The sequence below is a fragment of the Vombatus ursinus genome, unplaced genomic scaffold (genome assembly GCF_900497805.2).
Source record: "Vombatus ursinus unplaced genomic scaffold, bare-nosed wombat genome assembly UNPS02014158.1, whole genome shotgun sequence".
NCBI lineage: Eukaryota > Metazoa > Chordata > Mammalia > Diprotodontia > Vombatidae > Vombatus > Vombatus ursinus.
This window is the reverse complement of record NW_020953936.1, coordinates 6085386-6101555: the sequence shown is the minus strand read 5'-3', so window position 1 is coordinate 6101555 and position 16170 is coordinate 6085386. Positions and strand designations below refer to the sequence as shown.

General features: G+C 36.3%; 1 protein-coding gene across 4 annotated transcripts in view; it reads left to right on the top strand.

Annotated features, from left to right (window-relative positions):
• Window positions 1-16170, top strand: part of PTPN3 (protein tyrosine phosphatase, non-receptor type 3) — a 287103-nt gene that overhangs the window by 101124 nt on the left and 169809 nt on the right. For all 4 annotated transcript variants that reach the window (XM_027859060.1, XM_027859063.1, XM_027859062.1 and 1 more), the window contains exon 2: window positions 3997-4151. In XM_027859060.1, coding sequence (XP_027714861.1) covers window positions 3997-4151 — 155 coding nt within the window. The remainder of the gene's footprint in view (window positions 1-3996; window positions 4152-16170) is intronic.

Sequence of the window (16170 nt, the reverse complement as noted above, 5' to 3'; positions counted from 1 at the left end):
TGTGGAAGGGATAACCATATATCTTGTGCTTTTGCCTTGCCCTAATTACCATAGTTAATGATTACCATAGGCAAGAGCTTACTCTAGTGTTTTCTAATTGATCTAATTTTATGTTCCTGTCTTCTCCAGTATCCTCCTGAAAATGTTATTTTTTAACTCATTTTTTCCTGTGATTAAATACAAATGTTCTTTTTTTTTTCAATGTAGTATAAACATGGCTCATTGCCATATGGTAATGGCTCTTAAATATATCTCTATAATGTGGTGTTTGAAAGAATATACATTAACTGTGGAGGATAAAACATTTTTCAATGGAAACTTTATTTAACTTAAAATGCTTTGAAGTATATCAGCTTCTATTTTAAAACCATACACACTTGTACAAACCAATGTAAATAGAATTTATGTAGGCAAGTGTGGGGGGGTACTCAGTAAAACTCCTTTTGTGAGAAATTCTCTTGAGTTTTCATTAGAGCTGGAAGGGACCTCAGGTAAATTTTCCTCTCAAGAAGCCAAGGTTGTATGGGTAGTATGTAAGTAGCAGAACCAGAACTTGAATCCAGGTCTTCTGGTTATTAAATCCAGAGCTCTTTCCATGACATGGTGGTTTTTTCATAGGAAATGTGACTTAATGAAGAACTTATAGATGAAGTAATTTATTATGTAGATGATTGTATATTTTTGATGCATGTGGTAGATTTGAATTTCTTTTTTCTGCAACATACAAACATTTGATTTTGTAACTGGAGGAAAGTAAATCATGTGGTAGAGCTGTTTCATAGGGGAGAGATTAAAAAAAATCTGGTTTCATTATTTAAACTTAGATGTTACAGCATGTTTGTATTTTAATATGCTTAAGATAAGTCCAAAATAAGGAGTTGCTTTCTAATTATCCATTAAATATATGTTTCCACAGGACTTGCCTTGCTCCACTTATCTTATTAACAGCATAAAAGGTACATGTGTATGAGAATTGTGAGATACTCTTACCTTACATTTTCAAGCCTTTATATAGTTATATTCACTCCCTAATCAATCTGAAACTGCCATTTAGATAGGTTGCTATCAAGTAGAAGTAGGCTACCTCTACCATATCACCCTAGGGTGATTGGGACCCAGTCGTGACACCTAGTACAGTGAGGTCCCAGTTACTGTGAACCATGAATCACTTGAGGTGGAGCTGTATTTAAATCTACTGTGTTTGAAGTCATAATTTTGTAAAATACAGTCATTGTTTCCAGTTCAGTGGAAATATGCTATGTTGCATTATTTGGACAAATGAGGACCTAACTGTAACGTGAGGATCAATGCAACAGAACGTCAGAAGGTGCAGAGACAAATGAGACTCAGGAAGACAAATACTAGAGAGCAGAGAGAGGCAGAGCTCTTATTTACATTCTGGGAGGGTAGTCAGAAACCAGGAAATCTCCCACTGAGAGTTATAATAGTAATCTAAGTTTCTTCAGGGCAGGCACTTGGGTCGTGGTGGTTATTTTTTGATCTTTGTATCCTATCTACACAGAATGGTACTTTGCACATAGTAGGCATTTCATAAATATTCTTTGAATTGAATGAATGGCTAGATGACCTGGTAAACAGTCCAGGAATTGGGGAAATAGGAAAGGTCAGAGGAAGTTGAACATGTACATATAGCACAGGAGAGGACATGCAAGGCAAGACAAAGGCATTTTGTTGGCCAAACTTATTATTGGTCATTAAAGTACCCAGGAGGCTATCGGTCGTTTTCTGCCAGAGAACATTTTTGTCCTGTTTTGGTTGTTTGAGTTCATAGGATTATAGATTTAGAACTGAAAAGAACATGAGGAGCCTTCAGGTTTATCTCCACCACCATTTTACAGATGAGGAAACGAGCACAGATCAATTTACACAATTTGCCTAGGGTCACACAGCTATTAAGTGCCTGAGGCAGGATTCAAATTCAGATCTCTGTGACTCAGAAGTCCAGTGTTCTGTCTGCTGTGTCATTTAGCTGGCCATAGGGAAGACTTTAGTTTACATTTCTAACACAAAGAACTTCTGCACCAAGAGGCATTTCCTTAAAAGTGTTTTCCCCTTTGTAAAAGCCTTCCTAACCTCTCTCCAAACTCGGGGATTTCTTTATAGATTCTTTCCCTTTATCATTCTCATGAGTATTACCATTATTTTGAGAACTCTTTCTTGTATACTTTTCACCTTCTTTAAATGACGCTTGAATATATTCTTACTAAAATACAATAATAAAATTACATACTCAACATCTTCCTTCTAAATACTGACTTGAGATAAAGGCTTGAATTACATGCTGTTCCAATTAAAAGAAGTATCTCCTATGCAGAACAGAACGTTTTGAACATACATTTTAAACTGCACCTTCCTAGACAATTCTCTTCATCCTCTGCCAGTCATATGCTGATAATGAAATAAAATAACATTATTTTTGTCAAACGATTACAAAATTCAGTTACATATATAATTAGAAGCACGAATGCATGGTTCTCATATCTGTTGATCCAGCTTTTAGTCACTGGCCCATTGCTTGCTTTCTTTCCATTGTAACATTTATCGAAAGAAGGGTCTGTGTGTCCTGCCTTTATTTCCTCTTCACCATCTGCCTGTTTATCTGCTCTGCTGAAAACTGTTCTTGAATCCAATTCAACAAGTAATGATTTGGAACCTACTGCATGTGGGATAAAGGTAGGAGATAACTATCCTTACCTTGGCCATAGGTGATTTAGATATGGTTTCTACCTTATAAGTTTTAAATCTGGGAGGGGAGAGGTACATGGATAACTGGTGTAAAGGACAATTTGGTGTATCGCAGGAGATCTGCAAAGAACTATTGGGGGAGGGATTCAGACTGGAGAGGTCCCACATAGTTGTGGGGATCAGGAGGGACTTACGAGGGGAAAGTGGCATTTTTGAGTTGGGCCTTGAAAGATAAGCAGGGTTAGTCATTCCAGAGATTGTTTCTCATTTTTCATTTTCCTTGATTTCTTTGTAGCGTGGCTCTGGTGACCACCCCTCACCTTCCTGAAACTCCTCCCGTAGCATCTGTAAACTCTACACCAACCTAGTTCTCCTTACACTGACTGTTCCTTTTCTTTTTCCAAAATTTGGTAATGGAACAAAGTGTATGACCCCAAGCTTTTTTCCTTGACCCTTTCTGCTTTTCTATAGTACCCTCTTCCACTCCTGCCTGTAAGTAGAAAGAAACAGACCCTTCTTCTTCCAGGACCTCAATATCTGTTGTGAGAGTGGACATAACTTGAGTCTGGGATTGGAGGTAGGGTGAACAACTCCTCCAGGGGTAAGGGCTGGAAGGGTTCTGCTGACCAGGAAGGGAACAAACTATGGAAAGCCTTCAAGAGATGGATTAATGCTTTAATCCTGTGCGAAACTGATTGACTAGAGGGAGATTATGTGCCTGTAGCTTTGCTAATCTGTGTGTAGGCTGTACCCCAAGATTCCCATGTGTTCTGTAACAAAAATAGTTTTTACACTTGAACTACTAGGCTTGTGTTGTACTGCAGTGTATACTGGTAGGGGTGGAGCACTGTTGTAAAAGTGAGAAGAGGGGATTCGGTGGCAAGGTCTTTAGAGGAGAACTCACCCCCTTATTAATCCCCCCCAGATGGTTGCGTTGGAAAATTACCCAACTGAATTGACTGGCATGTGGCTAGTAGAGGCTTCTGTTCAAGAGCTGCCCTGGGGCAGGCACCTGTTTCATCACTACTTCTAAATTACATATTAGACTTTGATTTTAGTGTTATTTTCCACAAACCCTCTTTAAGCATGAATCTTTTCCCCTCTCCCCAGTTCCTTTAATACCAAGTTTTACAAAAAAAATCACAGTGAAATAAAATATGAACTCTCAGGAAAGTTGCAAAATTTAGCTTAAATAGACTTGGTCGTTTTCTTGGTTAAAAAAAGTCTTATTTAAGTAGACTGTATGTATTTGTATTAACAAACATTTAACAAATGTTTCTTGTGTTTTAGGCTATTCAACAATAGTTATGAACTCCCGACTACGTGCTTTGGGTGGGAGAATAAATAATATACGCGTTTCAGAACTGCCAAAAGAGAAGACACGATCAGAAATCATCTGTAATCTCCATTTCTTGGATGGCTTGGTACAGACCTTCAAAGTTAATGTAAGTTCTAAAAGTATACTTTTAAAATTGTTAATAATCCTCCAGTGCTCTATTTAACTGTGGATGGAATTGTGTGCTTGACTACGCTACAGTTTATGTTAATATAAAAACTTTAAAAAGAAAAATCATCGTTTTAACATTTAACTGATGAAATTAGCTCTTTTTTTAATGAGTAGCTATAATTTGCTCCTTCTAGTAAAACAAAAAAAAATTTTTTTTTTTTTTTTGGTGAGGCAATTGGGGTTAAGTGACTTGCCCAGGGTCACACAGCTAGTATCACATGTATGAGGTCAAATTTGAACTCAGGTCCTCCTGACTTCAAGGCCAGAGCTCTATTCACTGCACCACCTAGCTGCCCCTAAAACAAAGTTTTTGTTACATGCTCATTGACTCTTTGAGTTCGATCACCAAAGATCAAGATGTTGGCAATCACAATGTTGCCTGGTTGTCATTGAGGATAGTAGGTTATAGCAAGAGCAAATTATGATAATAATAATAAATAGCTAGCATTTACATAGTGTTTGTAGATTTAAAAAATACTCTACATATATTATTTTATTCAACCTTCACAATAATCCTGTGAGTTAGGTGCTGTAATTTCCCCACTTTACAGATGGGGAAACTGAGGCTGAGAACTGAAGTGATTTGCCTAAGCACACACAGTTAGTGTCTGAGGCATAATTTGAACTCAGGTCTTTGTGACTTAACAAGTTCAACCACCCTCTCCACTGAACCATTGTCCAGATTCCAGACTTGGTGGTGTCCTGGTGTTATCAAATTTATCCCTATGTAGGCCCATTAGTTTCACTTTAGTTTCACATGGATTGTAAACTTAATTCTGCTTTCTCACAAATATATGCTGGTAGTCACAAAGTCTTTGTGGGCAGAAGAATGTGGTTGATTCAGGTAACTTATCCCTATTTCTGGGAGAATAACTCAAACTATGCTGATGGTGGGTCATTAGTGCCATTATTACACTTGGAAGGACAACATTATTATTCATTAATTATGACATGGTATCAATATTCATTCCTGAGCCATAAACTCAGCTCATGCCATCTAAGCCAATGGCACTTACCACACCCTGGCTCATTTAGCAAGGTCCATGCTTGCCACACCTGATCCTGCTTTGGCTGTTGGAAAGATGCCATTCTTTGCACTAGCCAAAATATGTAAATCGACAAGACAGTAATTAATGGGAAAAACAGAGGAGGAGAGGCCAAAAGAATGGCGGGGGTGGGGGACAGGGAACGGATGGATGGACGGACAGAGAATGATATAAAAATGAAGACATGGAATGAGAACTGTGGTGTTTTACGTCGTCTTGACCTTTTCCATCAGGTTGTCAGTCAGACTCTTGCTGAAGACATACTCTAGTTAATCCATTACTCAATCCTGCCAATCTTTTCTCCTTCATATTTTTCATACCTCTCCATAGACCTAGTCTAAATCTTAACCCACTCATTCCTTGACTGTTATTACTATCATTCTTGGAACACATACCCCTACCCCAGAAATCTGAGGGCCAGGTCACAGTTTTGATTCCCTATCCCTTTGGCTCAAATGCCTACTTGAAATTCCTGGAGGCACCACCCCAGGTGGTGGGTGATGATTGTTCTCTTGTGGAATTATCACATACCACTACCCTTGATGGGGATATACTTAATCAAGAGCTAATCCTCCATTTTAGAATGACGCATACGATTGGCATTAATGATGCCCAGCTTTTCCTAGACCAACACCTTTATTTGGGGCTACTCCAGGCATCTTTGGCCATTCAATGGCTATTGGATGGTGACTGTTGGTCAGACTGTGGGATGTGAGCTCCAAGTATTCTGAGTCATTTTTAGTATTTATGACTGCTGGATGACCTCTTCTCACAGCACCTAGTGGCCTGGTGCTCTCCTAGCAGTATCTCTTTAGTGTTCTGAAGCCTTTTTTTTTTTTTAAGTTCACAATAACCTTTTGTTAGCTCTTATTTTTATGTCGCCTATACATTCCGATGTAAGCACCTCCCCACCCTAGATAGAGTCATCCTTTAAAACAAAGAATAAAAAAAGCAAAAAAAAAAAAAAAGAAGAAGAAGAAGATTCAGCAAAACTAAGCCAAAACACAAAAAAGTCTATAGTGTTCCACACCCACAGTGCCCCACCTCTTCAAAGAAGGGAGAAAAGTACCTTCTCAGATCTCTTTTTTTTTTGGACCAGTCTTGATCATTATAATTTTGCAGCATTCAGTTTCAGCTCTTCTGTTATTGTTTCTGTATACGTTGTTAAAGTTAGTTTCCTGGTTCTGTTTACTTGACTTTGCATGCATTTGTTTATCTTCCCTTCTTCTCTGTGTTCTTTTTAGTCATTGCTTCTTACCCATTACATTCACGTTACCACAGTTTATTTAGCCATTCTTCAATCAGTGGACTTTACTTTGCTTATAGGTCTAAAAAAGTACCATTATAAATATTTAATGTTTATGGAACCTTTCTGACCAGCATTGACCTCTGTAGCAGTAGAATCTCTGGGTCAAATGGACATTTCAGTCATTGTCTTTGCATTATTCTAAATTGCTTTCTAGAACGGTTGGATCAATTCATGGTTCTTGTTGTTTAGTCATGTCTGACTCTTCATGACCCCATTTGGGGTTTTCTTGGCAGAGGTACTGGAGTGCTTTGCCATTTTCTTCTCCAGCTCATTTTACAGATGAGAAACTCGGGCAAATAGGGTTAAGTGACTTTCCCAGTGTCACATAGCTCGTAAGTGTTTGAGGCGAGATTTGAACTCAGAAAGATGAGGCTTCCTGACTCCAGGCCTGACCCGGTATTATGCCACTGTCTCCAATTCATAGCTCTACCCACTATGTATTAGTGTGCCCATCTTTCCACAACTCCACCAATATTGATTTTTCTCATCCTTTATTTTTTTGCTGGGTGTGAAATCTCAGCTCTTTTGATTTGTGTTTTCTTATTAATAATATTTAGGAGCATTCTTTCATATAGTTATTAATTTTTTTGTAATTCTTCCTTTGAGGATTATTTGCACATGTCCTTTGACTGTTTATTGGGGAATAACTTTTGGTTTTATGTATTTTAATGAATTGGCTTTATACCTTGGATATAAGACTCTTAATTAAAGATATTTTAAACAAAGGTTTTTTGTTTTCAGTTGATTACTTCTCTTCCCTAATTGCGTTAATATTTTCTTTGCAAAAGTTTTGAGGAAATGAAATTAACCATTTTATCTTTTGTAATTGCCTCTATTTTCTTTCTGGTCAAGAATTTGCCATTTAGCAATAGTTGTGAAATGTACCTGATCTGGTACTCTTCTAAATTTTTTGTGCTTTGTCTTGTAATATTCAGGTTGTGTATATATTGAATTTAATTTCTTCCAGACTTCTTTTCCCAGCAATTCTTGTCGTAGGTAATTTATGTTTATTTATGTTAATTAATAATTAATTAAGCTGAATGATTTATTAATTTAGGTTTCCTAGGTGATTTACGTTTGAGGGATTATTGAACTCTGGGTTATTGAGCTCAATTATATCACATTCTTCACTGTCTATTCCATTGTTCTACTTTTTCCATTTTTTAACCAATACCAAATGGTTTTGGTAATGATTGCTTTATAATATAATTTTAGGTCTCAAGATCTTCCCCTTTCATGCCTATTTTTCTAGGTTATTGTTTCCCTTGATTTTCTAGGGGTTTTTTTGCCCTCCAAGTAAATTGTGTTATTTTTTTTTTGTCTAGCTTTGTAAAGTATCCTCTTAATGACTTGGTAACAAACAAGTAAATTAATTTAGAGGTAGTATTGTCATTTTTGTTATTGGCATGGCCCAACCACAAGCACTGAATAACCCTCCAGTTTACTTAAGTTGTTTCTTTCTTTGCAATTGGATTTATATAGGCATTGAATGTTTTTTGATAGGCTGATTCTCAGGTATTTTATGCATTTTGTGATTATTTTGAATAATACTTCCCTTTTGATTATTTCCTTTTGGACTTTGTAGTTGCTATATAGAAATGCTGTTGCTTTTTATGGGTTTATTTTGTAGCCAGAAACTTTACTGAAACTGTGATTCCCTAGTATATTCTAAGTAAATCATCCTTTCATCAAGAAACAAGAATAGTTTTGTCTCCTCTTTGCCTGTCTTCACACTTTTAATTTCTTTCTCTTCCTCTTGCTTTTTTTATGGCAAAATATTTCTGTCATTTTGAGAAACTATGTCAAATAGCAGTGGGAAAAGGAGACATTCTTATTCTCCTATATTTATTGCAAACATTTCTTTTCTTTCTCCATTGTTTTTGTTACTGGCTTTTAGTTTTAGATGCTTTTTATCATATTAAAAAAAAAATCCTTCTATGCCTGTAGGTGGCTTAATGGAAAGACCGTTGAACTTGGAGTAAGGAAGACCTAATTTTCAAATCCTGTTTTAGATACTTCGTAGTGGTGTCTATTCCTTGGCAGGTCAGTTAACATCTATGTTTTAGTTTCTTCATTTGTGAAATGGAGATGGGTGCAGCTCGGTGGCACAATGGATGAAATGTAGGTCCTAGAGTCAAGAAGACTCATCTTCTTGAGTTCAAATCTGGCCTCAGACACTTACCAGCTCTGTGACCCTGGGCAAGTTACTTAACCCTATTTGCCTTAGATTCCTTATTTATAAAATGAGTTGGAGAAGGAAATGGCAAACACTCCACTATCTTTGCTAAGGAAACCCCAAATTCCGTCACGAAGAGTAGGGTACAACTGAAAACGACTGAACAACAACAATAATGGAGATGATAATAGCACCGACCTCACAAAGTTCTTGTATCAAAGGAGATGATGTATGTGAAGTGCTTTGCTAAGCTTAAAGCACTATATAAATGCTAACTGTTGTCAATATAATAACATAAATATTATAAATTGTTATAAATGACACATTTTATCAAAGCCTTTTTTATATCTTTTGTCATAATCACATGGTTTTGTATGTTGTTATTTTTAGTATGGTTATGTTGTTTTCTTAATATTGAAGTGTCCTTACAATCCTAGTATTGATCTGTTTTAACCATAATGAATGATTTTGAGGGAATAAATAGCTATGGCCATTTTACTAGGAGTTTACTAGCAACTAGGAGTTGTTTAGTGTTTTCAAATTGATATTCACTAATGGTATTTATCTACAATTTGTTTTCTCTGGCTTAAGTATTGGGATTGTACTAATCTCATAAATAGAGTTGATAGAATGCTTTCTTTCTCAATTTTTGAGAATTTGTTTGATATAGGTATTAATTACTCTTTAATAGAATTCTTTTATAAATTCATCTGACTCCATGTACTCATTTCTCCTTTTTGCAGTAGTTTCTTTATAGTTAGTTGCATTTGCTTTTCTGAAATTGGATTATTTGGGAATATTGTTATAAATATGGATATTATATATTATATATCTTACAATATGAATATTATATATTTTATGTATTAATATATTTACAAATAAGAATATATTTGTATTATGAATGTATTATATTTTATATAATATAAAATATGAATATTTCATATATATATAATCCTCAGTTTCTTTTGAATTCTGAGTTTTGTTGGTATGTAACTATGTAGGTTCTAATAATTCTTTTTATTCTCTCATTTTGTTTTACCTTCTTAGTTTAATATTTTGTTAGATTTTTCTTTCCTCTTTTTAATCAGGTTAGCTAAAGCTTTCTCCATTTTGTTAGACTTTTCAAAGACCCAGCTCTTTGTTTTATCGGTTATATAGTCGGTTTGGTTTTTTCCAATTTATTCTTCTCTAATTTTTAAATTTTCCTCTTTTGTACTTATTTTGGACTTGCTTATTGGTTGATTTTCTAATTTTTAAAATAACCTATTCAGGGTTTCTTTTTTTTTATTTTGTTAATGTTAATTTTTAGGAATATAAATTTCGTCTGAGGCTTGCTTTAGCTGCATCCCAGAAATTTTGCAATGTTGTCTCATCATTGTCATCATCATCATCATCGTTGTTGTTATTGTTATAATACAGCGTTCTTAATTTTTCTGTCATTTGTTGTTTGCCTGATCATTATTCAGGATGTCATAATTGTCTATTTAGGTCTCTGTCTTTTTCTTTTGTTCCCAGTATTGATTATATTTGTGGTGGTATGGTCTGTAAAGGATGTGGTTAGTATTTATACTTTTTAACATTTACTTACAGTTTCTCTGTGTCTGGTCTGTTTGGATAAAGGTGCCATATTGTGCTTAGAAATATACACATTCTTTGATGTTATCTTTCAGAAGGATGCCATGAGTCTTTTAGTTCTAAGTATTTCAATATTTTTTCCACTTCTGCGTTTTTCCTCTTTTTTAATTATTTAGTTAGATTTGAGTTGCTCTGAGAAAGGAACATTAAAGTCACTTACTATGTTACTGTCTATTTATCTTTTTTGCAATCCAGTTAACTATTTTTTCTTTATGAATTCAGCTGCTATGCCATTTGCTGCATTCATATTTAGTATTGATATTGATTCACTGTCTGTGGTTTATAAGCATAATGACTTCATTGTTTACCTGTTAATCTGAAATTTTCTTTCTTTTTTGTTTTTGATTTTGTTTTTTTGGCAGGGGAGAGAGGAGTTTGCTTTTTGGAATATACTTTTTATTTTTCTTCCGTAATTCGTCATGCTTACAGAATAGTCTTGTGTTTTTCAAATTTCCTTTACATTTGAAAGAAAGTCTTTGTACAGAGCACTTGAAAATTTGTTATTTGTTAGCAAAACAGTTAAATTTGACTAATATATGTCTTTAACTTCGAAGTGCAGGGATTTTCTCAATTTGTGCCTAGTTGTCTGCATTCACAAATTTTGGGCAGTTTTCTTACATTATTTCCTAACTAAAATTTTTTTTTTCATGTTCTTCTGGAAACCTCTGATACTTAAGTTACCCCTGTGCATCCTCTCTTGAAGGTGAATTGCTTTTGTATGCATAGAGTTGATGTGTAATTGTAACACAGGATCAAGTCCTTTAACCTCTTAGAAAATGAAGAACCAACAATGGTAGTTCTTATAACATTATTGTGTTTTATTTCTCTTCTACGAGATTTTCCTCCACTTCAACATTTTTGTTTTCAAAATCTGTTATTGTCTCTTCTACTTCTTTAGAGAGATTTCCTGTCGTGGATTCAATATTTTTTCTTAACTGAGTTGAAAATTCTTAAGTTCTGACCTTTATTCATTCCTAATTTTTTTTCTTTTACGGATTATATTTTTCTTTTGTGCCATTCTGGAGTTTCTTAATGTTGTTTCATGTTCTTTTTCTTGCTCTTTCCATGCTCTTGTTCCATGCTTTTTTTTTTTAACCACAGGATTTTATATTTCATTAAGCATTTTCCATTGTCATGTAATATCTATAGAAAGAATGTTGTATTCTCTTCTCATCTTTCCTTCTGATTTTTGGGAACCTCTGTGTTGATTTATCTGATTATATTCTAGGCTTTTATTAAAGGTTTTTTTTTTCTTGACAGCTTCAATTTTACAGATTTTTTTTGTATTCCCCTTTCACTCAATTTCTGTCTTCACCCTTTTTGTTTCTCTCTCCTCTCCCAAGGTGAGGCTGCAAAATTGACTCAGCCTTCTTCTGTATTGGGAGCATTGGATTGGGTTTCAGTGCCTTTCCTTAAGGCTTGGTGCAGTCATGTATGCTATCCCACCATCATACTTCCTTCTTTGCATCTCTCATTTCCTTTTCGTGAATAGGCTGAATCAGGATCTTTGTAGTGTTAGGAGTTTCTAATGTAAGGCCAGTCTCCAGTCAGAAGGCAGCACATTAACAGAGGAGTGGCATGTCTGTAGAACAGTAAGAAGACAAGTTTGTATGGACCATAAAGTTTGGGAAGAGAATATCACTTAAAAAGTAGGTAGGGACTTCATTATGAAGGACTTCAAATGCCAAATAAATTTGTTTATATTTGATCCTTGATGTAATGAAGAACCATAAAGTTTATTGTTTAAGGAGTGATATGGTCAAATGTGCACTTTAAGAAAGTCACTTTGGAAGCAGTGTGTAGGAAGGATTGGATAAAGGGAGAGAGTTGAACCAGGGAAATCATTTAAAAGGCTATTATGGTGGTTTTGTCCAGAGGTGATGAGGGCTTGAACTAGGGTAGTGGCTACATGGGATGAAAGAAGGGGAAGCATGTGAGAGATGTTATAGAGACATGTTGAGATGTCCAAATGCCTAGATTTGTCTATTAATTGGATATGTGAGGTACCAAGGATGACATCAAACTTGTGAAGCTGGGTGCCTAGAAAGATGGTGATGTTCTTGACAAAAAGAAGAAAATTTGGAAGAGGAATGGGTTGGGAAGAAAAATAATGATTTCTGTTTTGGATGTGTTGTATTTGAGACGTCTGTGAGATATCTGGTTGGAAATTCCCAATAAGTAGTTGGTAATGTGGCTCAGGAGAAAGACTGAGACTGGATATGTGCATCTGACAGTTATATGTACAGAGGAGATAATTAAATGCACAATAGCCAATGAGATTACCCGGTGAGGGAATGTAAAGGAAGAGAAAGGGTTTAGGACAGTTTGGAAGTATACCTACAGGTAGGGTGTGTGAAATGGATGCTTCGGATATAGATTATTTAGCGAGGGAGATTGAGGTGCAATAATAATTTTGTTAGTCGTTTTCAGTCACATCTGACACTTTGTGACCAAATTTGGAGTTTTCTTGGCAAAGGTACTGGAGTGCTTTGCCATTTCCTTCTCCAGCTCATTTTTACAGATAAGGAAACTGAGGCAAACAAGGTTAAATGATTTGCCCAGGGTCACACAGCTAGTAAGTGTGTAAGGTGGGATTTAAACTTGGGTCTTCCTGATTTCAAATCATCCCTCTTACTTACGTGACTGCCTCAGGGAGCCATGTCAGTAGGATCCTCAGATTTTGCCCCACGGGGTCCTCAGTTATATACTATCTTGCTAGCCCTTCGGTGTAAGTCATCAAATGCCCCATGGCTCTTGTATGGAGTAGTTCTTAGTTAGAGGCTCCCTATGATTGCCCGGGAAACAAGCCAGTGTAATATTACCCAGTGTCACATTCTGCGCCTTATCTGCCCTCCCTGTGGCTTGTAGTGGTAGGGCGCCATTCCAGCAACCCTTCTGACTAAAGGTTATTCGCCCAGAATTTTTTAGGCAGTTCTTTCTCCGTGGCATTGACTTTGTCATGTCAAGTGTTTGAAAACAATCCTACTCATATTTTGTGTACCCAAAAGTGCAAGCATGTCGGGTAAATTAGAAGTAGTGCTGAGAGGCACCACCATAGAAATTTTTTTAACAGGAGCACATGATAGTTGCTCACATTTATGCAGCATTTTAAGGCTTATACCACTCTTAATGTAAGTGGTACAAGGAATGTTTTCCCCCTTTTACAGATTGGGGAAATGGGAGTCAAAGCATGAAATTACTTGGCCAAGGTCATGCAGATTAGTAGTTAGTGGATCTAAGATTCATCCTAGGTATTCTGACTTCAAAATTTAGTGCTATTTCCACTATCTTGTATCTTCCTCATTTAATTCACTCCAGTTTTCTCAAGTTTCAAGAAGGGTACCCTCTAAATTTTGATATCCTGAGATTTTGTGTAGTAGCTCATTCATGTTCGTTCTCTCTGAACCTTTGATGATTCTTTAATTTCTTTTAGTGTTTTCAGACTTTTATCAATCAATCAGTCAATATTTATTTACCACCTGTTACGTGCCAGGCACTGTGCTAAGTGCTACGGATACACAAAGAGGCAAAAGACAGTCCCTGCCCACAAGGAGCTTGCAGTCGAGTGGAGGAGACAATATGCAAACAAATATATACAAAGTGAACTATATACCAGATAAATAGGAGGTAATTAAAAGAGGAAAGGCACTGGAATTAAGAGGGATTAGAGAAGGCTTCCTGTAGAAGGTGAGATTTTAGTTGGGACTTAAAAGAAGCCAGGGAGGTCAGTAGTTGGAGTGGAGGAGGGAGAGTATTCCAGGCATGGGGGACAGCCAGAGACAATGCCCAGAGCTGAGAGATGGAGTGTCTTGTTCATGGGATAGCCCGTGTCACTGGATCAAAGACTATGTGTTAGGGAGTAAGGTGTAACAAGATGGGAAAGGTAGGAGGAGCCTAGGTTATGAAGGGCTTTGAGTGCTAGAGAATTTGATGTTTGCTCCTGGAGGCAACAGGCCACTTTAATGAACATCCTGTGGACTCAAATAGAGAAGAATAATATGTTAAGTCAAAACTGTTTGGTTTTAAAATTTATTTTGGTATCTTTTAATATGAGTGTGTTCTCTGTTCTGACTCTTTAGACAGAATAATGGAGCCATTTACTAAAAGAAGGGACTTGCTGAAAGTTAAGAAGTTGCCATCTTAACTCCAGCTTCTTTTTTCTTCTTTGTTGCCTACTGTGCCATCGCTTCTGAGATTGATGCGGAGCTTGGGTCAAAGAGCTGACCTTTTAGCTTCATTTATTTCTGGTTGGCACATTACCTAGCTGGGCATATGCTGCATGGGAGAGTTAAAGGAAGCTTTCAGCAATGAACAAATGCGTATTGACCAACTAATGGAATAGTTTCTACACAAGCCTTTATTATCCTCTCTCTGTTCACTTACAGCAGTAGGCATTTGAAACCCATTGTGGATAAGTCACGATATGGAACATCTCCTTAGCATACAGATGATGAAGTTACAGTTTTATAGATTAGGTGGTTTTGATGATAATTTGGAGATTTGGATAAGGCTGTGTTGCTTGTAAGACAAGATTGCATTGTAGATATATAATAAATCAGGCGATCATTTTGTGCACTTCTTTGGGAACTTATTTTATTGTCTTTGGTCACATCTTTGTTTTTTCTTTGTAGCTGAAATGAAAACTTTGGGAACCATTAACTGTAGATTATAGATGACTTTCCCAAGGACATAAGTATAGAAAAGAAAAAAAAAATCAGGGCTTAGGACAGAGGATGGGTTAATGGAGGTGACTGGAGAGTGTACAGAGTGAACCATAATGGTAGTGGATAGTATAGAAACATTTTTAAAAGGAGGACCATAGCATAGCATAGCAGAGAGATTGAAATAAATTGTAGGAAGTGAAGCATGACATTTAACAAAGAAGAGGTCATTTGTGAATCTAGTATGAACTCTTTCAGTGGAGTTGTAAGGGTAGAAGAGTTTGCAAGGGTTTCTTAAGGAGAGAATTAGTGGCGGGGCAATGGAAGTAACTCACCTGTGTCTACTTACTAAAGAAGTACTGAACCAAAGGGTGATCCATGTTAGTTAACTCTGACTTATCCTTTCAAGTGACAGGCAATATGGGTGTAGGGTATCCTCAAAGTCATGCCATTCCAAGCTTTCAGATGCAGCCTATACTTGAAGAGCCTATTTTTTTTTTTTAGATCATATGTATGTAGGCATTATACTTGTGGATTTTTGTTTAACTTAATTTAGCCAATTGCTAAGTTTAGTTTGCCTTCCCTGAGAACCTACATAATACTAGTAGGAGGAATCAGCCTGGATGTGTTCTGCAGGACAAGAGAAGACCACCTGGGACCCTGCCTTGGCTGGAGAAAATCCTCATTTATGATTAATAGAATTTGCAGTAACTTATCACGGCTGAGTTTGGCGAAGGAGGTAACATTTAAACTTGACCTTGAATGAAGGGTGGCAGCATCTGTATAGGAAGAGAGAAAGAAGAAATACACTTCAGTCAATGGAAAAGCATGTACAAAAGCTCAGAAGCCCTAACATAAGAGACTTCTTCTGGCTACTGTCATGGAGAATGTCTCACGTAAGTTCCAGTGGAAAAAGGATTCCCTATTGAATAGCCGAGTCTTCCAGATACTCTTATATGGGAATGGCATTGTACAGATTGACTTAAAATTTGCAATATTGCATAGCATTCTAAAATAATTCCATAATCACTCAAAAGAATTTACTTTGTCAGCACAGGAAAAACCAAGTGGATGAAGAATGTTGTGGTTTTTTGTTTTGTTTTGTTTTGTTTTGAAGGGCAATTGGGGTT